The following is a 24,058-nucleotide window of genomic DNA, read 5'->3' on the forward strand; positions in this document are numbered from 1 at the left end:
CAGTGTTGAAACTGAGAAAGCACTCACTTCAGACCTGGTTTGGAAGAAAGTCTGGTGCATTCCATCTAAATATGTTTACCAAAAATGCCGAAGGAAGTAATTTTACAGTTTGTATCCCTCCAAGGTATTTTATGTTGCGTTAAGTTCCCATTGCTTATGTGTTAAATGTTTTGCACTGTATTCTCACCAACTTGTTTAGCAATAAAATAAAAGGACATATTTTCAAACAGTCTTTTATTCAAAGTTACTCCAACTTTGTTTTTATCGAGTTCCAATGGTGACCTGCCACACTCTGATCAGGTTGTCAGTGTAGCCAGCAAACAGGGTCTGTAAAGAAACGGAGGGACAAACATTAACACAGACAACTCACACTATGTAATTTTACTCCTATAATTTGTTCACAACACTAGAAACTAAACAGTGTATTTCTAATTCCCCTCATATTTGCAGGTATGTCACCAGTGGACATCAGAGTTTTATGTGAATGGTTATAATCACTGGGGTGAAACACTAAAGTGACCAACTAGTGCAATGGCCAGACCTATGTATTGAAAGGTCCCACAGAGCAGAGTGTGTTGTACCTGTCCATCAGCAGACCATGCCAGAGAAGTACACTGTGGGGGTTCAGCCTTGCTGTTTGTGCTGATCACTTCCTGTCTCAGCTCATCCACAATGATCTTGCCCTCCAGATCCTACAAGAGAAGGACAACACCAGATGCAATTGGTAACTGCTCAAACTAACGAATCAAAGGGTAATTACACAATCAACAAATTGGTTTAGGATAGAGCTCAGAAACAGCCTCTTTATCATCAAAGAATACAGTTGTTATTTGAAGTTACATCACAGCCCTTCACACGATAGTTTTAATGAATCATATACTGGTCATGAGGAATTCTGAATAAGTCTTACCCAGATCTTGATGCTGGGACCAGTGGCGGCACACAGCCAGTAACGGTTGGGGCTGAAGCAGAGGGCATTGATGGTGTCACCACTGTCCAGGGTGTAGAGATGCTTGCCCTCATTCAGATCCCACAGCATGGCCTGGCCGTCCTGAGTGGAAAGAAAAGGTAAACTTCAAACAAACACTAATTTGTTAAGAAATATATATAGCTAATTTCAAAGACATTGTCATCATGCTTGATGGCGAACAACTAGGCATTGGTGCGTAAACATCACAATTAAAATAGATGGATAAAAGTGCAAAAAGAGGTTTTCGTAATCACTTTTAACAGATGCTTTTAATGTTTTTTTTATCACTGATGAAAACAGCAAGCTGGCTTTAGGCTAGTGTTTCAGTTGAGAACAGAATGGGTGATCAAAATTACCCTGTGACAGTCTGAAATAAAGTTTGTATCGTACCTTTCCACCAGATGCACACAGGGAGCCATCAGGAGAGACAGTCACTGTGTTCAGGTAACCAGTGTGGCCAATGTGGTTGGTCTTCAGCTTGCAGTTGGCCAGGTTCCACACCTAGGAGCAAGGGACAAGGAAGACTAAATCACACTAAGTATAGACACAACCATATATAAGGAGATCTGGTTTGCACCCTCAAGAAAGCTGAAAAATTAAAAAGATGAATGTTACCTTGACCATCTTGTCCCAGCTACAGGAGACAATGATGGGGTTGCTGCTGTTGGGGGAGAAGCGCACGCAGGACACCCACTCGGAATGACCCTCCTCCTGCAATAACAAGAGGTACAATGGAAGATTTTTAGTTACCCTATATTAACGTATTATCTTTTACCAGTTTAAAAATTCTGTTTTAGTAGGTAAGCAAGCTTTTTGTTTGGGTGCTAGTGTGCTTAAACTAGTGTTTCCATTGATGACCAGCAAAAAATGGAACTAGTAAGGATTGCCAAAGTCCAATTCAAAGCAGTGTAGGGTCATAGGAGCATTAAATTCTAATTTCTCTGATAAAATATACTGCAACACAAGTTGGTAGCTCACCTGGATGGTGTATTTGCAGACTCCAAGAGTGTTCCATAGCTTGATGGTCTTGTCCCGGGAGCCAGACACAATCTGGCGGTTATCAGCCGAAAAGGCCACACTCAAAACATCCTTGCTGTGTCCAATGAATTGGCGGGTGGTGTAGCCACTGGGGAAACAAGGCAAACATTTCAGATTAATTAAAGAACATCACATTGACATTTGACATAGACTTGCATCATTTAAGAAGTCAGTCTCTTTATGTACCTGCACAAATATTAAGATGGATTTTCTCCCAGATTGGAACTATTAACAGTTAGAGATGGGCTCTACGAAAAGACCTTGTGGAGTTCATCTAAGCTACACAATCTGAGTGAAGGATTTTCCCCCCCTGAACTACTACCATGGACAAATTAAAAAAGGATCTACCATAACCACTATAGAGGAATCAGTTTCTCACTCATCCGACAAGTAACTGAAGACATATCCTCCCAAGGCACTTACGTGGTGAGATCCCACAGGCGCAGGGTCCCGTCCCAGGCGCCAGACAGGGCAAACTGTCCATCTGAGGAGATGACAACATCACTTACAAAGTGAGAGTGGCCCTTCAGGCAGCGCTGGGGGATGCCATAGTTGGTTTCGTCACGGGTCAGCTTCCACATGATGATAGTCTTGTCTGGGGAAGGCAAAAAAAAAACACATAAACGTTCAATACAGCACTGTAATATCCATATGACCAGTGATTCAAATGCAGATATTTTGAGCCTGTATGTGTCATTTAACTGTAATACAAAGGAAAGCTGTCAAACATTTCACAGGTAGGCTCCGTACAGGATAAGTGGGGAGTTGTCCACACATTTGACTAAACTTTCCTCGACCTGTGTTTGATATACTTGCAGTTCGACTCGTCTGAACACGCATGTGTTGTAGTCACACTAAGAAGTGTTCTCATACTCCAGTTACACCAACGAGTAGCTCTGCGGAAACATACGTGTGCGTCTACAGCTGAATGACGGACGACGACTGGTTAGCTAGTGTTAGCTAGCACGGCTAACCGGCAGGTAGCTCCCCAGAGCAACTATCAGTGGGACAACTATTTTTGAAAAATGTATTTTAAAAAAAACACTACATTTCACCGTAGCTTCCTCGGCACCCGTCGAGCGCCACGCGCGCCGGTACCGTCATTTGTCTCACGTTATTGCAGCAAAGCAGTTAGCACTAGTGCTATCAGAGCCATGTTGGCGCAGCCGGGCCGGCGGGGAGGGAGCCTCACCTCGGGACGCCGACAGAATCATGTCGGGATACTGGGGCGTGGTGGCGATCTGGGTGACCCATCCACTGTGCCCCTTCAGGGTCCCCCTCACTGTCATCTGCTCGGTCATTTTGGCGAGGTTCGGTGCTGCCTTTGGCAAGGATGGGTTCGGATTTTTCAGCGGTCCGGGGAAACCTAAGTCCTCATCGCATCTGGGCACAGAGGAAAAGGAAGTTCGCACCCGGATGCAAAAGCTAAGAGGGGTGAACGGGCCGCGGGGGATTCTGGGAAATGTGGACTTGATACCATAACCCGAGCCTACAGTTTCCATACATCATGTCAACGTGATGTGCACAACGCGCACACGTCTGTCAGAGGTTATAGAAGATGAAGTTCACCTGGCAGAAGAATTTTTATTGGAGGAATAAAGGCTAAGAATGAAAATTTGTCAAACTAATACGTCAGAAACATCACAGGCATTCTGCACTTTATTACTGCCCACTCTGCACTTGAGCAGACAGAATGACTGTGCTTGAAAAACAACATTTCAACTCCCTTGTGGCGTCGTTGATGATGAAAATCAGACATAGTGACTTTGTTAGTGAAAAAAGTAACATTTTCAGGTTCAGAGTTAAACTTTTGGATAATTCCACAGCCAAGGATCAGTGTACACTGGTTAATAGACAGTTAATTAAGATCCAGTGTTTCTGAAATCCCTATCATGATGCAAGCAATGCACAGCTATTAAATTTAAATGTTTTAAGGTTGTAAAGTCGTGATAAAACTCTTTATTAGTTTTAGAATATTTAGAAAATATAGAATATATTAGAATTTTTTTTCAAATAAACTTTGAGGTTAAATCTTTAAGTGGTACCTAAAGCAACAAAGTGCATAATGTAGCAAAGGTACATGTCGCATAATTTAACACATTATGAAAGTATTTGCAAAAAATGATGAATGTTTTTATGTAAAAAAAAGAAAGAAATAATCATATCAAAACATTTCATTTCATTTACTTTTCAGAGGAGATCCTTTCCAATTTAAGTATATTTAAGATACATGCAATTATGGTGTTCAATGACAATAAATGTGTCATCAATTTAATAGTCACAAGCTCTTAACCACAAATGTGGTATTTTGTTAAAACTACCAATTATTAAAATTCAAAAACATTACATTAAATTCCATCAGATGTTAATGTTTTGTGCCTGTGTTCCATTGTTCTCTGCCACATGGATCAACTGCAACCGCTTGTGCAACCTGTTGTTTAATCTTAGAAACAATGAGCTCATTCAGCTGTAACAATAGAGGACATGTGCAAAAGATTTGGGGAAAATGTTTGATAAAATTGCTAAATTAAGAGCACACTTCTTTGGCCTAATGGGTAACACACCAATCTGCGTCACATGGTCTAAAGTAACTTTTTGAATCTGTAGCCACACTGACAGCAGGCATGTTAGAACAAAGGAACTTGAAACCTTTTACAAGAAGAAACACGCAAAACGTACAATACAAAACCACACACAATAGCACATCGCAAATATGTCAAATAGAAATAAGTAATTGAGACCATAAGATAGAACATTCAACTCAGTGAGTGAAGAGCTGACTATCTTTTTGAAATAATTTTTTGTGGCGGTTTTTCAAAGTGTAGCCCCTCACATCGTCATGCAAACTGTTCCATTGATTTGTGGCTGTTACAGAGAAAGATGACTGACTTAGATTAGTTAGTACTAGCTCTTCTGGAGGATCTATTAGAATTTACTCAGCAACTTTACAGCACTGTCACATAGTGGAAAAGGGACAAAACCATTACATTTTTCGGTGAAAGGTAGACATTTGAAAATAATCTGAAATTCTCAAAGTTCAGTAGTTTGTATTTCTGTAGGACCTGGCAGAGATGTAAATTAATTAGTTTTTTTGTTGAGATTTTCTATAGTTTTTCTGTGTATGGTCTCAAGGGGTGTCGTGGTTGTTTCACCAGTATGCCCCAGCATTTAATGCAATTAGACTTATGGAAAAGGCTCATAGCATGCAAAAATATTTTGGCTTCGTCCAAAAAGTGACAGTTTCTAATGTCTCTATAATCTCTTGAACCATGCCAAAGTTTTCTTAATCAGTCAAATTTTAGTAAGTAAAAAGATTGTCTGAAGAAAATAAATCATAAATGGCAATCTGCCCAGGAAACTACTGAAGGATCCTCTTTTTGCCCTCAAACACTGTCGATTATAAAACTATAAAAATGTTGGAAACATATCTTCTGTGCTTCATACTGGATTCATAGAGGTCGTCTGGTTACAGACAACATGTAGCTGACAGAAGTTCCTTAAGATTGGGGTCCCTGGTTGTAACTTTTGCTCCTTTATGTATGATTTATGAAATATGTGTTTCTTTAATTACGTCCTCTGCCAAGGAGATGTTGTTTGTTTTGTCTTTGTCAACAGGATTATACATATATATACGATTTCCATTAAATTATATGGAGGGGTGGGGCATGACCAAAGGAAGAACCTTTTACATTTTGGCATGGATCAGGATAAATGGGCAGATCCAGGATTTTTTTTCACTCTTTCTTCACCATCACAAGATAGGGCGTTAGCCTTGATGGAGGTACTCTCTTCTGTTTTTTTTTGTGGTTTGTCTCCATTATTTACTTTGTGTATATTTGTACATGATAAAATTATATTTCCTTGTTTGAATAATAGTCACATTTGAAACTTGAGACGACATTGTTACATTTTTACGTTATTGCATGCCCATGAATTATGTCAATACAATTTGTGAATATGCAGTATGTGGTGCAGTAAGACATCTCAAAATCATTAAAGACTGACTTGTTATTATGGTAAAAGAATTAAACAAAAATATTTTTTTGCATGATTGCATATGATTTAATGACAAGAAACCATTGAAACCAGAGTTTATTTCATTCTACATGTTTAGTGAACCAGATTTCAAGTTATACATATTTAAACAAGTAATTACAAAAATAGCTTAATTCTTTTACAACCAAATACACAACCAAAAACATTCTTAAAAAGTCAAGCTAATACTGTGATATATGATTTGCTAAAACACCAAACTGTATAGTTCGATATTTTGCCATTCATTGACTTTATTAAGCCTTCAAACTGCAACTGATGGAATCTGCTAAAGAAATAAACACATAAGTGACAGATAACCATCAGCTTCCAGCAAAAAATAATGCCAAGACCTGCACGGTTTGCAGTTAAACCATTCTGCTCTCAAAGAAAATTTTCAATGAAGATCTTACTAAAATAAAGTTTTTGTCAGCTATTCTGTCATAGCTTAATGATATGCAACTTATCCAATGAGTTTTTTGTTTCAAGGGAAATCATTCCCAGAATACCTCCAACATCATAAACAAGTTGCATTGTGTATGTTTATTACACGATGCACTGATCTTTCTTACAAAACTCATCTTTAAAAAAATAGTATGACTTAACATCATCCCACTGATATGGAATTTGTTTTGTGTGATTTCAGCAATGCAACTTTGGCACTTTGCAGATATAATTCAAAAGGAACATTCCAAAAATGAAGCTGATCACAGATGTAGCACATTGTAATTTCAGACCTAAACATGAACAACCATTGCAGGAAAGTGTGGTCTATTGCAACACCTGGTGGATATTCTTTACAACAAAGATTACTGTGTTTACAGGATTCAGAACTGAATGAACACTGTTTTCCTTCTACTTAATTCCCCTTTGAGCAAATTTACGCCATCAGAAGAGCAAGTTCCATTTTCATTTCTACACACAACACTAATCCATTTTTGTTCTTCTGATTGTCAGTCATGACTAGCGATTAACCTTTGCATATAAAATACATGTAGTATACTGCCTTAAAAAAACATGATTGCTTAATACAACAACTTATATCACTGATAAACACTAAATGTATTTCTGCACATGAAAACAGAACCAAATAATGATTTTATATAACCTCTGTCCTGTATACATGTCGCCAAATATTTTGAAACTAGTTAATGGCACATCATTTAAGGAGATTTGTGCAATTTATTTTTCCCATTTTCTACATTCCTTTGCAAAATAATCCATGTGAGTCTGTGTGATTTTGCCAACCATAGTTTGCCTGTGTATGCAGAGTAGAGCGTAGTATGTAAGTGGCAAGAAATGATTCCATCTGAGAGAAATGTTTTACATAGACTAAAAATGGTTGTGATAATTGAAAGAAAGAAAGCACACACAAACAATGCATTATAAATGACAGCCATGAACCACTGTCGATTGCTGAATTAAAAGGAATATTTACCAAAAAGAGAAAAACAACAACGGTTCTGTATGCACTTGTTACAAATTTCATACTTTAGTCTGTTAGTCCTTCAGTCCAAATGACTAATATAGGTTCGACCCCCCACCCCCAAACAAAAACAATCCAAAAAACAGTAACACACATTAAGTCAGCAGCAAGAACTTCCAACAGTAAAACTGGCAACAGTAATTAAAGATGTCTTCATCTGTGATTAAAAGATAACGATCAGCCACGCTGGAAATTATTAAGAAAAGAATCTGACCGACAATCATTTGTTAAGGCAGCAAAAAAAGAACCAGTCTGATAATGTTGGAGCTGATTGGCTACCTTGTTGAAACACTGAAATAACATGAATACTGTGAATGGTTTCTTCAAATCCGGTCTCAAAGTTTCACTAGCTCTATATTCTGCAAACATGCCAATGCACAGGAATGCAAAATGTATCTGGACAAAATTAGAAAAGAAAATATAACGGAATAAAAACAAAAACAACACACAAGTCACCCTTGCCACTAGTGTAAGCCCTAAAAAAAGGTTGACTTACTTGACTCTTCTGAGTGACTTGTTCAAATGGAAAGACTATTAAAGACTGCTTATTGCAACTGTCATTTGATGTTTCAGTGAGGGGCCACACATCATATAGCTTTCAGTATGCTAATCAACACTCTGCCTTGTTATGATCATGCATTTAATTAGTGAAAACCTTCACAAAGGAGCCGTACAAGAGTTCACCATGACATGTTCAATGTATCTGTGCAGTAAATCCTTCTTTATGTGCCAGTGACATCATTGACTCCCAAACAACTTCCACTGGTTATCAAGCCATTGCGTAACACCATCAGTCACTGTGCATCTTCTCTCCTCAGGTGAATGTGGAATCGCAGTGTTCTCTGTCGCCCCCTCCTGGAGAGTTTCCTTTACGGAGGATCTGAGTGTTCAGTTTGACACGGAGGCCTTACGCGGCTCTTCTGCTTTATAAAGGCCAACCTGCCCCTTGTGCTCTCTGCCTGTCAATGTGTCCTTTCTCCACCAGGCCCCGCACCCCTTCAGGGCTGAGAGAGACGCTTGCGTTTGAGCTTCTGCCTCGACATGTCCTCCTTTCAGAAAACACAGAGGGGAGAAGAGAGTACTGACCCACACTCCTCCATCTGCCAAGAGATCTGTCCATCCGCCCTTGTGACTGGGTGAGTGCGCACACACACACACACACCATCATTCCCAAACAGCGTTCATGATTACTATCAGGCAGCAAGTCAGACTTTGTTAATAAGGAACTCTTCATCTGGACTGTCCTTCAAAGTTAGAGTCCCACTGCCAGTTCAGTTCCTTGTCTTGAAAAGCACTGCTGCTTTCTCACCAACACTGGATCTCTAGTTTTCATAATACTGTTGACTCAAAAATATCCTTGTTAAAAAAAACTCTCAATATATTATAGAAACGTTTTTCCAAAAAAAAAAGGTTTGAAAAGGGAGTGGGCTTTTGTTGTAGTATTCAGTTGCAATATATACCAGATCAATATGTACAGATTCAATGCTGCTGGTTAGTCATCACTGCAAAAGAAGAATAGTAGGGAGTGATTATTAGGATTGTATCAAACCAAAATCTGAACATAAGCCCTGTGTAATACATTTAGCAATTACAGGACACTCATGCTTCACAGTTACAGAGCTCACACAATATACTTACAAAATGCCGCTGTGTCAAATCAGAGTCAAGCAATTTATTTAATGTTGTCAACCCATGAATATTAATGTCAGTGTATGCTTTGATTTGTTAGCTATTCCCTAACCGTGTCTCTTAATCAAAAGCTAGTCATTTTATTAGTTCAAAAATGCTTTAAAACATGTATTACAACTCTTAACACTCACCTTGTGCCAGCAGCCTGGTATGGGCATCCCATCGTGTCCCTGCAGGCAGAGAACAGCAGCATTAAAAACTTAAAAAGCCAGAAAATATCGATTGAGGCATCCCTTAACACATTGTGCAGTTCTTTAGGCTTGCTGATTTCAGTAACAATGACAACTGAAATAATGCCTTATTTGCGTACTTCTTGTGAGCAAACTGCTGTAGCCAAACCATACTTCATTCTTTGCAATGAAGACTAAAGTAGACCTACATGAAGTATGAATTGAAGGCTGACAGCACACACATAACAGAGTTTATGAGAGAAACAAAGAAAAGGAAAGAAATGAGTCTGACTAGAAAAGAGGAGCAGTAGATGCACAAACAGTGATCACAGAGGAGAAAAAGGGGAAGAGATACTGTACCACAGGACAGGGGGCCTCAGGGCCGGAAGGAGGAAGAGGAGGAGCTGGAAGGGAAGAAAGCTCGGCCTCCACAGACAGACCTTTGGTCTGATTACAGCCCTGTCGGCAAGAGCCAGTTACACATTCACAGCATTAAGGAAGTCAAGTCAGAGGAAAGCATTGGAAGTGACAGAGGCAGTGCAGAGAGCAGAAAGCAGGGAAATACTGAAAATGTAAAGAAGTGTGTGGAAAGTGGTCACAAGTATTGAAATTAAATGTGCAGTATGACATACCACAGGACAAGGCTGGTCCAAGCCCGGAGGACCCTGCTCTCCCTTCTGGCCCTTCAGACCTCTCTTTCCCACCGATCCCCTGTCACCCTGGGCATGAAGACAACAATTAGTTGTAATGAAGATTTGTGCTGCTATGTATTATTATACAAGATACAGTCAATTCTGAGCAAGAGTAACACAATATGAATTGTTTATAAACTAAACATTTATGAACATATTATTACTTTTAAAAATAATTATACAATTTCTTTCGGTGTTATGTACCAACCTTCTCTCCTCTTTCTCCTCGGTCACCTTTATCTCCCCTCAGACCTGGGAAACCCTGGACACAGAAGCACAAGAGAGTCAGAAGGAAGCTTATCACTGGATGCAGGTTAAAGTTCAATTAAGAAGGAAATCGACAAAAAGGAAATTGAGAAAACTCACATCTAGTCCAGGCTCGCCTGGTCTGCCCTGCAAACACACACGCACGCACACACACACACACACACACACACACACACACACACGCACGCACACACGCACGCACACGCACACACACACACACACACACACGCACACACACACACACACACACACACACACACACACACATGTATGTCATTGTTCTATTCAAGACCAAACAAAAAGACCTGTAGTTCACACATTTATGGACGCGATCTATTCTTACTTTTTCTCCCTTTGCACCTGGAAGTCCCACCAACCCTGCAGACCCAGGTGGACCCTGGTGCCCATCTTGTCCCTGCAGTAAAAGCACATCGTCATCACTGTATCCTGTCTGCACATCTAATGTTTTTTTTTACAGTATGATAATAAAGGCCTTGTGTCACTTACCCTGAATCCAGGCGCACCAGTTTCCCCCTTCTCTCCCCTCATCCCGGCTCCAGGCTCACCCTGCATTAGAACACAGGGGCACTTAGTACCAAACGACACATGTCATTGCCTCCTCCACATACACACTGTACTGGACACACGGTCTCGCAGTCTTACCTTAGGGCCAGGCATCCCATGCAGCCCCTGAAAGACATTGTGTGCTGTGAGTGCCTGACAACTACAGGTGCATATAACAAATGTGAGTAGGCGACCAGGACTGATATAGAAATATACTGTAAGTACTCACCGTGGATCCAGGGGACCCAGGAACTCCTGGTGGGCCAGGTGGGCCGGGTGGGCCCGGTTGGGAAATCATCTGAACCTGAGCACCATTGAAATTACAAGAGTCAAACAGGAGCAGGACGCTGATGTTGGCAAAGCTGAACTTTTAGTCATGACCAGAGATTGCATTTGTATGACTGCTGACCACTTTCCAAAGCACAAAGAAGCGTTTCAGATCTCTGAATGTATGTGTTTTCATTGTCTCAATTCATTTCCACTATGAAAATCAATTAGCACACGCTCAAAACCAGCTTGAGTTGTGTATTCCGTCATCACCTTCATCGTCCTATAAGTCGGCGACTGCCCGTGGCCCAACTTAAACTAGGATGAACTAACGTGTGTTCATGTGTGTGTTTCACTGACCAGGTTGTCATCCAGTCTGCTGCCACCTTTCTCTCCTTTCTGTCCGTCCATACCCTAAGACACAAAGAGCAAATTGAACTGCTGTTCATGTAGGTGTCACTGTTTGTATAGCGGAGAAACATGTTTGCTGCCTGTCACTACTTACCGCAGGCCCAGAGAGACCCATCTCTCCCTTCTCCCCTCTCTCGCCGGGTTGTCCTGTCACGCCTATGTCACCTTTAGGTCCCTGGAGGTGAAAAATGAAAAATTACATATTTATCATTGTGAAAGTAGTCAAACCAACATATCTCAAAGAATAAATGCTGCTATGAGGCATTCAATCAGCCTGTGTGTAATTTCTGCCTCTTGGCAAACATACCTTCTCCCCATCAACTCCTGCGGGACCGGGTAAACCGAGCTCACCCTGGAAGAAGACAAAGACATGAGATGTTCACTCACTCGATGAATATGACTTAAAATATTTGGTTATCATCAAACAACACTACCAGGATGTACGGAGAGTTCAGAGTGCCTTACCTTTTCCCCCTGAAGGCCTGGGGGTCCAGGTGGTCCAGGTGGGCCCTAGAGAGAAAGAAGAGAGAAATGGACATATATTCAGTTAAACTTGTGTATCTTACAATCTGGAGCATCCATCTTTAAACCTGCAATAATCAATTTTGGCCACTAAGGGGCAGTGGAACACAACAATGGCATGTCAACACCTTATGTTGATGCTTTTAAGTCGCTACGTCGGAACTGCAACGTTAGTGGCGATAATCTGTGGGTTCATCAATTTGAGTGACAGCGTTCATATCGTATCCAAGTGATTAATTGTTACTATAAAATGCAGATTATAGCCACTTCAGGTCTATCACTTTCAGGACAGTTACATACGCATAAAGTATATACAGTTTGTAGCTGTTTACAGAAACTGGGAACTCACAGAACTTTACCACAAGGGGCTGAACTGGGGTCAACACAAGGCTGATGGATTTCACAATGCCAGACAGTAAACAAAGCTGATGACGTCTTTTGTTTTGTTTGACTTTTTCTGCTTGCTGATCGCAAAGCAACTCGATGCAATTTCATCTCACTGAGATTGTAAAACAGCGCTGAATGTGGTTTGCACTACACACAAGCCTGGCATTATTTTTCCGTTCTGTTGATGCAGGTTGAGCAGGACAAAAGGGAGGGGAGTCAAAAACTTTCATGCGACTTTATGCAACACTAACATTGGATGAAGAATAGCACACCGTTTCCTGTGCTGTCTAAAGACTGACAGGTCACTTAAATCACACTCTTTTATCTCCACTCTGCAGGTCCTGAGCCATCTTGAAGTAATATGAAGGGAAATCGTATTGTCTCCCTGAGGTGCACATGCTGATTCTCTCAGTTTTTCTTTTTAGCCCTCCATTGAAGCCACAGAAATCGACAGATGTTTACAAACTATTTGATCTGAGATATTCCATCACTGGAAAGTAAACTCCACTCATGCAAACAATTATACTGAAATCTGTCAAATGAATGTTGGTTACAAACAACTGCTCTCAGCAAGTTTTAAAACCAAATTCATCATCACCTAAAATTTCACCACTGATGAAACCAATGCAGCTTTTCATCCAAACAATGGATCACAACACGGGCTGGGTGGCCAACGGGCACTCCCCGTTCTATGCATTCAACTCTAGCGGAGACCTTGTGTTTGATTTGGTGCCAGCTGATCCACACTGGTGAGAGGCTCCTGATAACATCTCAGGTTCATGTTTTCAGCGACTGCGAGTCTACAGTGTTGCAGGCAGGAGCCAATTACAGACCAGGCCCAGGGGGACCTGGTTCATAGTGGGTTTTTTAATCAAATACACACTCCACTGCAGAGATAGACATCTGTTAGCATGTTGCACGGTACATGGTGGAATCAAAGGGTCTTGTGTATAAGAAGACGCATGTGAAACTGCTACTGTGGCACTTTCCAAAGGATTAACGTGGAGCGGCACAAATACATAGACAATATACACCATGCCGACCGAGAGCAAGATATCTTGTGAGGCACGCTGGATACATTGCATGAAAACACACTCAGGACAATGTAACGAAGGCTGTTGACTTTTCTGCATGATTAAGCATGCGTCTTTAGGCCACATGTTATCTGATGGAACACAACAGCTGCACTATATTTGCTGGGGCTATAAGTTTTTATCCCAAATGAACTCACGAGAGAGTAAAACAAGGCACATTTAGATGTGGTCTCTCGAGGGTCATACATCTGAGCTCTGTAAAGGCATCTACAAAAACACACAGACCCACTGGGTGAAGCAGGTGGGGTGCGTGTGTGTCACTGCATTATTTTTATGAGTTAGTTGCTGATCACACCAGCAAAACCGTGCAGAAACAACAACAGATTACCGAAACACTGATGGTGTTGATCGCCTGTCAGGGAGAAATGGCAACATGTTGAGTTTTTCAGTTTTCGAGAGGGCTACACAACAACAGTCTGATAAATGCCTGATGGAATTTATGCATGTAACCATAAATCTGGTCTTAATGAGTCAAGTTTTTCTCAAGTTCACTAATATTACCCACCTGGAAAGCATCCAGAAGCTTCCCATTGAAGTCAATGATGTCTGAGGATCCTTTGTTGCCCTTTTCACCTTGATAACCCTGAAGTAGAGAAGGAAAAAGGAATGACCAACACATAAATAAGTTCAAATATCCATAATACATGTTTTCGGTATTATGACTGAATGGATAAAGAGGGCTAACTCGTTGGGGAATAGACTTACCATGGGTCCCTGTGCTCCTTGCTCTCCTATTTCCCCCTTGTCACCCTGTGGGATTCAAGTAGGAAATTTCATGGTAAAACTCTTTCAGACATTTAACATTTTAGATTTGGTTTAAAAAACAACAACAAATTATTGACGTGTATATTTCCAATTCGTCTCTTACCTTTAATCCTGGGAGTCCATCCATGCCTCTCTCTCCCTTTTCCCCTGTACCTGGCTCGCCCTTTTTCAAAACACAGTAAACATTCAAGGATGAAGAGACGAGAACCACACGAGAACAATCGGTGTCTGAGACATGAGTAAAGCTGATCTGCACCTTTACCCCTGGAGGACCCTGTGACCCTGGATAGCCGGGCTCACCGTCTTCTCCCTGTCAGTTCATGAATATCAAAATTTCACGTCTTATTTCTCTAGTCGACAGAAGAGTTTGATAAAAAAGACAAGAAGTTTGAAGGAAACCAGAAGGAAGTGAGGGAGTACGCAAACACACACACACACACACACAGACACACACACACACACACACACACACACACACACACACACACACACACACACACACACACACACACACACACACACACACACACACACACACACACACACACACACACACACACACACACACACACACACACACACACACACACACACACACACACACACAGATCCTTACCGGCTTCCCAGGTGATCCCTGTGCTCCCTGAGGCAGAAATATATTTGATTATCATCAGTTATCCAGAGGAAGACAAATCACCATCACAGACTTCATTATATACTTCACGAATAAAAAAATAAATAGCTTGAGATGTAATTCACACTCAGAAATTGGATATGAAGTACACTCACCTCAATGCCATCACGGCCTGGAAAACCCTGGGGACGACAGAGGAGACACGGAGTTTATCTCAATTGCAGGTCAATTTACATCAAGAAGTTAAACCACTGTTGTGGCCACTAGGTGTCAGTGTTTGATGAGGAATGGCCACTCCTGCACCATTCAGAGCAGGAGTACATATACACACATGATAAATTAAAGGGAAAAAACTGAAATGAACGAGAGGACAAACTGGATATAGACGCTTCCATACAGGCCACGTGAGTATGGAAATTATGTGAATCACATGCTAGGGCCTATTGCACGCACCAGATATCAACCCAGTTGAGCAACAGTGTGTGATGTGTTGGACAGCACTGTTCACCACCGTCATCAAAACACCAAATGTGGGAACATTTTTTATGAAGAATGGTTCTCATCCCTCAAGTAGATTCCCGCAGATCAACAGTTTTTTTTCTTTAGTTTGTCAACATTTCTAAAATGTTAAACGTCCACCGCGGCAGTTTTAGGTAGACACACATTTCTTTACGTCTTTCCACTACACCGATATAAACGACAAGCGTCCGCAGACACCCATGCTGGCAGGCTTGCTCACTTTCTCCTGCTCGGCCTTTGCTACATATCCAAACATCTGCCCACAACATGTAACAGCTCTTAGCTCCACACTGCCTTGTTTTGCTGTTTTGGGTTTTGCAATGCCTTTAATCAACTTGGAGAGTACATTTGAAATCGACTAGGTTATAGGACAGGCCCCCTTTTTTTCGACCCGTCTGTTTTTAGTCTTTTTCTGAGCTGTGCTGACTTTCTCACTTGTCGGTTCTCAACTCACCCACGCTGAAATCAACATTTTCCCCTTGAAATCTCTCTGCTGTCCTTTGCCAGTTACTGAGCCCTCGTTCCTTCACAAGGATAAACACAAAATACCTTCATAGCCTCCTTCCCTCTCGTCCATCTTATAACCACAGCTTTAAGCTGCGATTGCATATGAACTAACCTCTGGGAAGCAAAGTTAATTTTGAGAAACATAAACTGCCTCAGGCAAGGACACAGCTATTGTTTGGTGAGGTCGGCGAGCTGCCCATGAACTCGCCACAGTGCCATATCTGTTTCAGTGGTGCACAGCGACACAGTCGTGGTGGGAGGGTGGGAGAATGGGGCCGTGCTGGAGAACTTTGTGGCCGCCGTCTTACACAAAACAGATGAGGCCAGGAGTAGAGCAGCTATTCTGGGACTTTTTAGGTAAGCCACAGCTCACTGGCAAACCCGGAAGAATGGGAAAATGGGTTCACTGCAATTTACTGCAGAGACCCTTTCCCCTTTTAATACGTGTGCAGAAATGCACAGGCACACACAGAATATGCACACTATAGCACAATTTGCGATATGTCACACCCGGCGGTTGAACCCTACCAGGTCAACACATTTGGAGTAACACAGCCCCTGATGACTGAGGTGTTTTAAGTGACTGCATTCTTTGTGGTGAAACCTTAGTTAGAGGCTAAGGGGAAAGGGGCAGAGTGATGAAGGAGGAGAATAACAGCAGCAGAGTGGAGTGTGTGGGTGTGTATGGGTGCATTGTTTTGTATAGTGAGTTGATGCATGAGGAGAGGCTCTTACCGGCTCTCCAGCAGGACCACGGGGCCCATCCTTGCCTGTGTTTCCAGGGGGCCCTCGGGGACCAGGAGGACCTGGGGGACCGGGAGGACCAGCAGGTCCAGCCTGGCCCTGGTCACCCTTAAGGAAAATAAAACAAAAAAAGAAGAATAAGGAGAGGAAATACAAGAAAAGAATTACCACGGTAACATTTCCTATCAGTTATTAGTGTGCGATAGCATATAGTCTATGTTTATCTGTATCATCACAGGGAAAGAGACTGGCAGAAAAGTTTGTAATGCTTAAACCAATTAGTCAAGGAGAGCCTTAAAGGGGCAGTAAGTGATTTTGGAGAAAGCCTGTTCCTCTCTTCTTTGTTGTTGATGATTTAACTGCAATGGGCGGGGCTCGAACCCGCAGCCTTGGATTGTGAGACCGACCCGCAAACGATGAGGCCAAAACCCCTGAGTTGTAGCAGCTGTCGCTAGCACGTCCCCTTAAGGTGTTGGGGAGACTCCACAAAAAGTGTTGTGTGGTGCGGTTCGCACCAGAGCCGAAAAACTGGCGCACACAGAACCGACAGCGAGTGGACCTTGAGGACATTTTCCTGATGTTTACAAAAAAGTGTATTAGATTAAAATCGCTAACTGCCCCTTTGACCTCTAAAAATTATCAACATTTTCCTTCTCCTTATGCCTGCAGTATTTTTTTTTGAACACATGGGGGTAGCAGAAACTAGTTGTAAACACAACACAATATCTGCTGTCTATCAGCTAATTTTTCAGCAACTAGTTTCTAACTTATGCCGTTTTGTGTTGCTCAGGTAGTGTGCAGAATTTGGTTTAAAGATTTTTAGCTGAACACTGCCTGCTGTGGCCAAAAACGACTTAATGAGAGTGGTGAGGGGGAACCAAAACAATTTTACGGGCCGGAAAGCCAAAACAACGAGCTAAAAGATGCTAAAAAAGTCCAAGGAACTGGAGGGAACCACTGAGTTAGAGATAAATCTCTGTGGTTTTATCACTATAAATTAATTCACCCCTAATCAATATAAAACATATTGATAATAGCATCTTTAAATGTCTTAAATACAATGCATGGAATGAACCATTGTTAGTGAACTCTTCCATCAGCTTCATTTGCCACCAGTCTCGACTCAGTCTGATTTAAAAAGGGACAGTACAGAGACACTGTCGGGCAGAGAATGGGATTGAGCCTAAATGAGAACAACTCATCTGTTAAACTGAGGACTTTCTGCCATTTTTATGCCTCATAAAATAACAACTGAACTGTCACTTCCTATTAAGGAACCATTCATCAGTGGATTTACATCTACTTGGGGACATGACTCTATCTGATTATTTCCATCCTCATGTTTATGTCAAACAGAACCCATTAACACGCTCAAACTCTTTCTCACCACTGAAGCAGATGGAAGACCTTACCAGATGTGTTAATACAATTAAACAAGCAGGCACACACAGGGAAAAAATTTACATCAATGAAATGCCGTCTGAATGAGAAAGGTGAAAAAGTGAGAAAGGAAGGTGATGCATGGCAGAGCAGAACTTGAGTAAGAAAGACTGATTAAAGTGTTAAAAATGCACACATGCCTTAGTTGTGGTCTACCTTCAGAAAGCGTCTCTGAAAGCTGTTGGACTGCTCTCCAGAGAGAAAGCCATGGTCATATCGGGGAAAAACCATCTGAGGTTGAAGAGATGCAGCAAAAACAAAGAAGAAAGACAGAGTAGAGGGAAAGAGCAGGAGGAGAAAGGAAAGAGGGGATCGGATGGAGGGGTTGAAATAAAAGGGAGAGGAGACAGAAATAAATGAGTAGGGAAATCAGAAATCCATTTTAATGGAGAGAGTCCAGAAGGGAGGGAAACAACTTAAACTGCCGAAGAAAACCCAGAAGTGAGAGATTAGCAGCCCCCAAAGCTGTGAGCCAGAAGAGAAAGTTGAGAAGAGTTGTTTTGCTCCCCTGTCTGAAGGAATAGTGACAGATCAGCAGCCTGACAGAGAACGGTGGCTGCTGGGAGGATAAGAGAACGATTGCTATAGTTCGAGGGACAAACCTTGACAGTGAGAATCTGATTACTGTGCAGACCTGCATATGTGCTGTAGTTAGGGGGACCCTGAAGAGAGGAGCAACAAAGGGAAAGTTGAGCAACTTACAGCATACCAATGTAGTCAAAAAAGGCATTCATAAATCCTGCAGAATGAATGTATAGTACAAAATCACATCATCTGCAAATAGTGAGACATACGTTTCGAAAAACCTAAAGAGGAGACCCAAGTAACTTCCCTTTGCTCTTTCAAAAATATAGAAAATATAAATATATGTGTGTGTGTGTTTTCCATCTAATGTCTTCCCATCCTACCCTTTGTGCCCAAACCAAGCAGAGATGACTTGGCTCTTTCCAGCCGACTGACGGTAAGTGTGATGATAGTCTGTCAAGCTGAAAGGAGCAGAGTTTGTTTGCCACCAGAGAGCTCGGAGCACTGTGCCGCTTCTCTGGTTGAGTTCCCTCCAAAAACACATGGTGGGATGGAGATGGAGAGACAGGATGGGGAGAAGATCTAAGGGGAGGCATGGCTGTGTGTGCTGGGGGCACAACACAGTAGGGAGAGAATGAAGTAGAGATGCTGGTCTACTCATGAGGTTTCCGTTAACAGGCTGCGGTGAACGCAGAATCGCTTGGGTTTTTCCGCTAACCACAAATGCCTCCTCCTCCTCGTTTTGCCTATATACTCCTCTCTACCCACTGTCACATTCACTCATTCACACTATTTGCACCATGGAGACCACATACACACATGCTCCTTAAACATTCCAAAAGAGAATAGGTTGTTCACAGTGGGCTTCCGCTTTACCTCGTTCTCATCAGACCTTAGGCTGACGCTAAGACAAACAGCCATTCAACCTCAGAGCCCTGTCTAACCATGGTCTTGTTGTAGCGGCTCTAGGGGAGGCAAAAGGAGACTTGGCTGGAGAAGAAACTCCCATCATGGCTTGTCTTTCAACACAGCTTCCAGGCGAACCTAAACATGCTGTGACAGCCTTGTCTGTATGGAACTGACAGAATTGAGGCTGGGAAAAATGGCTGCCAGCTTTATGGCTTTCCATTAAAGTTAGAGAAAGATGCAACTCTTTCGTCATGTTTTTTGGTGGTTCTCTAACATCTGATTGTGTTTTAATACCCCTGTCATCCTGTTTTTGTAATCCGCTCTGGAACCAGATTCAGCCAGAAATAGGCGCTGGAAATGATGGATTGTCAGGAAGTCGGTTGACAGAGATTCATGGCGACTTCCTGTTTTCACACATATTCCTGTTTTCACACATATTCTGTTATGTTCCTTGTTATGTGGAGTTCAGAGGTGAAACAGTGCACAATGTTGAAATCAAGGCTCAGTGACGAATGAGCTTATGTACTTGGATGATACCCCATTGCACTACCCTTTATCTGTTCAGCCTCAGTGGACTTCAATCTGATTCTGTTAAAATAAAATTTAGAGACCAACTTCTATACATTTGATAAAATCTAAAGTTGCCAAATCCACCCTAGTGCTAAATGTCATCATAACAACAGTAGTTTTAGGAGCTGCAAGATTTATTTTGAACCAAGCCTATGTCTCTAAGTGATACTCTGAGGTTTTGGGACTGCAGACTCATCCAAAGACATCAAAGCTGCCGAAGCCTTGTCCAAGTGCAATATTTACCATTTGGAACAAAACTATGTAATTCGGAAAGCCAAAAAGATTTAATTCTCAAAATCTATAAGGATATGCATGGAAAACACCTGGCTGATGCCTTGATAGGAATGAGGAATTCCTGCAATGTTTCTGAACCGCACCATTAATATTGTTCTGCTGGGCAGCCCTGTCAAATTTACACTACATTTGTTCTCTGCTATAAAACAGCCACTCAGATTCATTCCAATAACTCTCTGATGTATGACAATATGTCTATTTCTAAGGTCTCTGACAAGGAAGATGTTTCTTCACTGTCCGTTTGTTTGAATGTTGGTTGGTTGGTTGGCTGGATGGCTGGATGGTTGGTTTGTTTGATTGTCAGCAAGATTACGCAAAATCTGCAAAAAACTGTTTTCCATGAAACTTGGTGGAAGGATGGCACATGGGCAAAGACATTTTGGGGACCCCCAAATTTTAGGATGGATTTGAACAAAGGGGCACGTCGCCAAGGAATTCTTTTTTTTACTTTCTTGACATGGTGAGAAGGGTGGGTTTTTGACATTTTAATCAATTTCCCAGGGAATCAAACTTGGATCTTGATGAATACAATCAGGTATATTTAGGGGACTGATAAGTGTGTGTGTAATTTTTGTGCGGATCAAAAAAATAAATCCAGATCTAGCGGATTTATATGCAGTTACAAGAGGGGACTGTTGAGTCTTTTGGCAGAGGTATGTGCTTTACTGAGTGCTATTCTAGTTATTATACTTAATCTTGTCTATTGATGGATACTTGCTAAAGAATGCTTGTAATAATAAAGACAAGGATTAAGGGGCTAGAGAAGGGATAAAACCCTGTTAAGAGGAACATCTGTAGTTTTTATGAATACGTTACGTGTTGTGTTTTAAAAAGTGTTTTTTCTCATAGTTTTGAACCTCACAAGACAGGCCGCTGCCAATATGGAAATTGCTAGGAAACACTTACTCACTCAATTTATGGACTACAAAACATTTAAAAACTAATGCGAATGCATGAATATGAATTAAATTAAGACCAGTTTTGCTGGGCCAATAATCCATCCATTCATCTATCCATTTGCTATACTGCTTAACCTTGGTTGCAATGTATATAATCTTTATTCTTACTTAGTTGATTATTTTTTGTTCTATAAAATCTTTTCCCACTTTTATTTGCGTGTTTGGAAGCTTGGCCTTGACCTGGCATTAAATTCTAAACAAAATAAAACTAGAACAACATTCAGGATTTATGGGATACTTGACTTCTTCAAAGAATCCAAGCCGTTTACCATGTAAAGCACCAGGGGCTTATTTTCAAACCACAGTGAATGAAGTGGGAGATAATTACATAGATCTCATGGTGGCTGGAATGATATCACATGAAAAGACAACACTGACAACATGGACCAGATGCTGAGCAAAGTTACCCTATAATGTAAAAAAACTCCAACCAGTTTGGTTGAAACGAGATGGCAGTTTTGGCACTGCCATAACCATTGGGTTTTCATGGTTAACATAATCATTTCTCATTTCTGGCTTTGGAGATGTGGGCAAGTCAGACCTCGGAGCTGTTGTTACTGCAGTTGCTCGGCAGGCTACACAGGATGAATCCACTATACTTTCTTGAATTATTAAAAGACCGGCATCAAGTTATGAGCACAGACCATAATGAGCTGTTTTTCAGATATTATAAAATGATTTCCAATTTGTGATGGTCTGTTACTTTGTTTGGGCTTGGATTGAATCTCATGATATTTTCCTTCCTCTGTGAAATTGGCATATGCTCCCCGTGCTAGCGTGTGTGTACTCTGTCTGTATTTCGATTCAGGCACACTGGCAAGTCTCTACTTACCCATGATTTTATTACTAAGGAAAAGCTTGATTTTACGCACTTAACTGAAAACTCTTATCAAATCAGTTCCTGTACATTATTCAACTCTGCTTTACACTCACACCAGTATTGTTATTGATAGCCTGATATGCAGCTGGTGAAAAATAACTCAGGTGCATAGCAACATCTGTAAAGAGAGACTTTTAAACTATAATTTGGAACTAAAAAGGCAAGGCAGTCTATTTGTCTGAGATTAAAATAACATTACATGCGTCGTATTCACTTTCGCTAGCAGACTAAAAAAACCCAGTCCCTCCAAACGTCATCTTATTAATCTAGGAAAGATCATTAAAAAGTCTGTTTTTCTGCTACTTAAAAATTTCTTGGTGCAAAATAATTTTTGAAATGCTTCTCAGTCTGGATTTCAACCATAGCACAGGACTGACACTTGTTACAGTTTTAAGAGACATTTATTTGAGCAGTGATGTGTCAGGAATTTAAGTTTTGGTGTTACTAGATGTCAGTGCTGCATTCGACACAGTTGACCACATGCTGCTTGACAAGCAAAAAAAACTTCATGGCACTTTGCTAAACTGGTTCAAGATCAGAACTACTAGGTGTCAGTGGGTAATTTTTAATCTGACTCAACAAAATCACATGTGAAGTTCCTCAAGGCCCCAATCCTCAGGCTTCTTCCTTTCAAAATATACATGCCCCCTATTTCTCTGAATATTATATCAACATCTCTCACCAAAATGATGTAAACGGCATATAAGTCTATATCACAGTTTCGCAAAGTAACTACTGTCCCTTACATTCACTGATATAAATCAGTGAGTGGATTTAAATAAAAAAAAACCGAAATAGCTTTTGGCCCAATGAAAAGTTGGAGCTCATCTTGAATCTATGTTACAAAGAACTACAAATGAAGCCGAGCGTCTTGGTGTAATTATGGACTACAAAAAGTGGACTACTTCAGATAGATACAGACAAACATATTTTCAGCAGACCAGACTATTGAAACAGTCTTTGCAGGTCTCCTAAAAAATCAAAGAGACAGCTGCAGCTCTTCCCAAACGCTGCTGCCAGAGTCCTCACTAACACTGAGAAAGTGGAGCACATTACATGGGTCCTTAAATCACTGCACTGGCTTCCTGTGTGTCAAAGAACAGACTTTAAAATCCTATAGCCTATAAAAACACGAAATGTTATCTGGCCAAAATAGATCTCTGAATTACTTGTATGTTACAAAGCATCCAGACCCCTCAGGTCATCTGGAACAGGTTTACTCATTGTTCCCAGAAACAAAACCAAGCAGCCTTTTAGTTTTCGATGCTCCACACCTGTGGAACAAGCTTGCTGAATAAAGTTGTCGTCTCATTCAAATCAGGGGTTGAAAACAGCTTACAAATAAATTACATATGTAACTTATCTTTGATCTTTAATGATTTATTTTCTTTTGTTTTCATTGTCTTTTTAATAAAATATGAATGTTCTCTTATTGTTTTATTTTCACTGCCTTGTTTTCTATTGTCTTTAAAATGTAATTTTGATGTCTTTCCAATGTTGTGTTTTTTATGTATTGGTTGGTTTGTCCCTGTCATAAATAGATCATTGATCGAATTTTCCTAACGCGCCTATCTAACTCTACCTAACTAAAGTGAAATAGTTTTATTTCTGTCAATACATTGCGAAAAAGAAAACAGAATTTCATGTTAAGAAAGGGTGAAAGACAAAAGGAGAGAAAGAGGACCAAAACCTGGAGGGTTTCAATTGAAGCTCATTTTATATT

General features: G+C 41.0%; 2 protein-coding genes across 10 annotated transcripts in view; both read right to left on the reverse strand.

Annotated features, from left to right (window-relative positions):
- Positions 1 to 217: 217 nt before the first annotated feature.
- LOC118319638 (guanine nucleotide-binding protein subunit beta-2-like 1) lies at positions 218 to 3,416 on the reverse strand. Its single transcript, XM_035650172.2, has 8 exons — positions 3,201 to 3,416; positions 2,432 to 2,603; positions 1,949 to 2,096; positions 1,586 to 1,681; positions 1,361 to 1,471; positions 911 to 1,051; positions 582 to 692; positions 218 to 327 (listed from the first exon to the last, which is right to left on the reverse strand). Exons 1-8 carry the CDS (start codon positions 3,307 to 3,309, stop codon positions 262 to 264), a joined length of 954 nt encoding a protein of 317 aa, XP_035506065.1. The 5' UTR covers positions 3,310 to 3,416; the 3' UTR covers positions 218 to 261.
- Positions 3,417 to 7,451: 4,035 nt separating this feature from the next.
- Positions 7,452 to 24,058, reverse strand: part of LOC118319096 (collagen alpha-1(XXIII) chain) — a 111,061-nt gene continuing 94,454 nt past the window's right edge. For 2 of the 9 annotated variants that reach the window (XM_035649190.2, XM_035649187.2), the window contains 23 exons: positions 18,355 to 18,429; positions 16,750 to 16,866; positions 15,144 to 15,170; positions 14,971 to 14,997; positions 14,611 to 14,664; positions 14,458 to 14,517; positions 14,295 to 14,339; positions 14,095 to 14,172; positions 13,918 to 13,941; positions 12,052 to 12,096; positions 11,894 to 11,938; positions 11,681 to 11,761; positions 11,536 to 11,589; positions 11,138 to 11,212; positions 11,008 to 11,034; positions 10,852 to 10,911; positions 10,688 to 10,759; positions 10,444 to 10,470; positions 10,286 to 10,339; positions 10,018 to 10,104; positions 9,746 to 9,844; positions 9,347 to 9,385; positions 7,452 to 8,575 (listed from right to left, as the gene is read on the reverse strand). In XM_035649190.2, the coding sequence (XP_035505083.2) occupies positions 8,525 to 8,575; positions 9,347 to 9,385; positions 9,746 to 9,844; positions 10,018 to 10,104; positions 10,286 to 10,339; positions 10,444 to 10,470; positions 10,688 to 10,759; positions 10,852 to 10,911; positions 11,008 to 11,034; positions 11,138 to 11,212; positions 11,536 to 11,589; positions 11,681 to 11,761; positions 11,894 to 11,938; positions 12,052 to 12,096; positions 13,918 to 13,941; positions 14,095 to 14,172; positions 14,295 to 14,339; positions 14,458 to 14,517; positions 14,611 to 14,664; positions 14,971 to 14,997; positions 15,144 to 15,170; positions 16,750 to 16,866; positions 18,355 to 18,429 (1,323 nt within the window). In that variant the 3' untranslated portion in view covers positions 7,452 to 8,524. Of the gene's footprint in view, positions 9,029 to 9,346; positions 9,386 to 9,745; positions 9,845 to 10,017; positions 10,105 to 10,285; positions 10,340 to 10,443; positions 10,471 to 10,687; positions 10,760 to 10,851; positions 10,912 to 11,007; positions 11,035 to 11,137; positions 11,213 to 11,535; positions 11,590 to 11,680; positions 11,762 to 11,893; positions 11,939 to 12,051; positions 12,097 to 13,917; positions 13,942 to 14,094; positions 14,173 to 14,294; positions 14,340 to 14,457; positions 14,518 to 14,610; positions 14,665 to 14,970; positions 14,998 to 15,143; positions 15,171 to 16,749; positions 16,867 to 18,354; positions 18,430 to 18,800; positions 18,861 to 24,058 lie in introns of all 9 variants that reach the window. The other 7 variants (XM_035649191.2, XM_035649188.2, XM_035649192.2 and 4 more) reach the window with 6 other exon arrangements.

The sequence above is a fragment of the Scophthalmus maximus genome, chromosome 9 (assembly GCF_022379125.1).
Source record: "Scophthalmus maximus strain ysfricsl-2021 chromosome 9, ASM2237912v1, whole genome shotgun sequence".
NCBI classification, from domain to species: Eukaryota; Metazoa; Chordata; class Actinopteri; order Pleuronectiformes; family Scophthalmidae; genus Scophthalmus; species Scophthalmus maximus.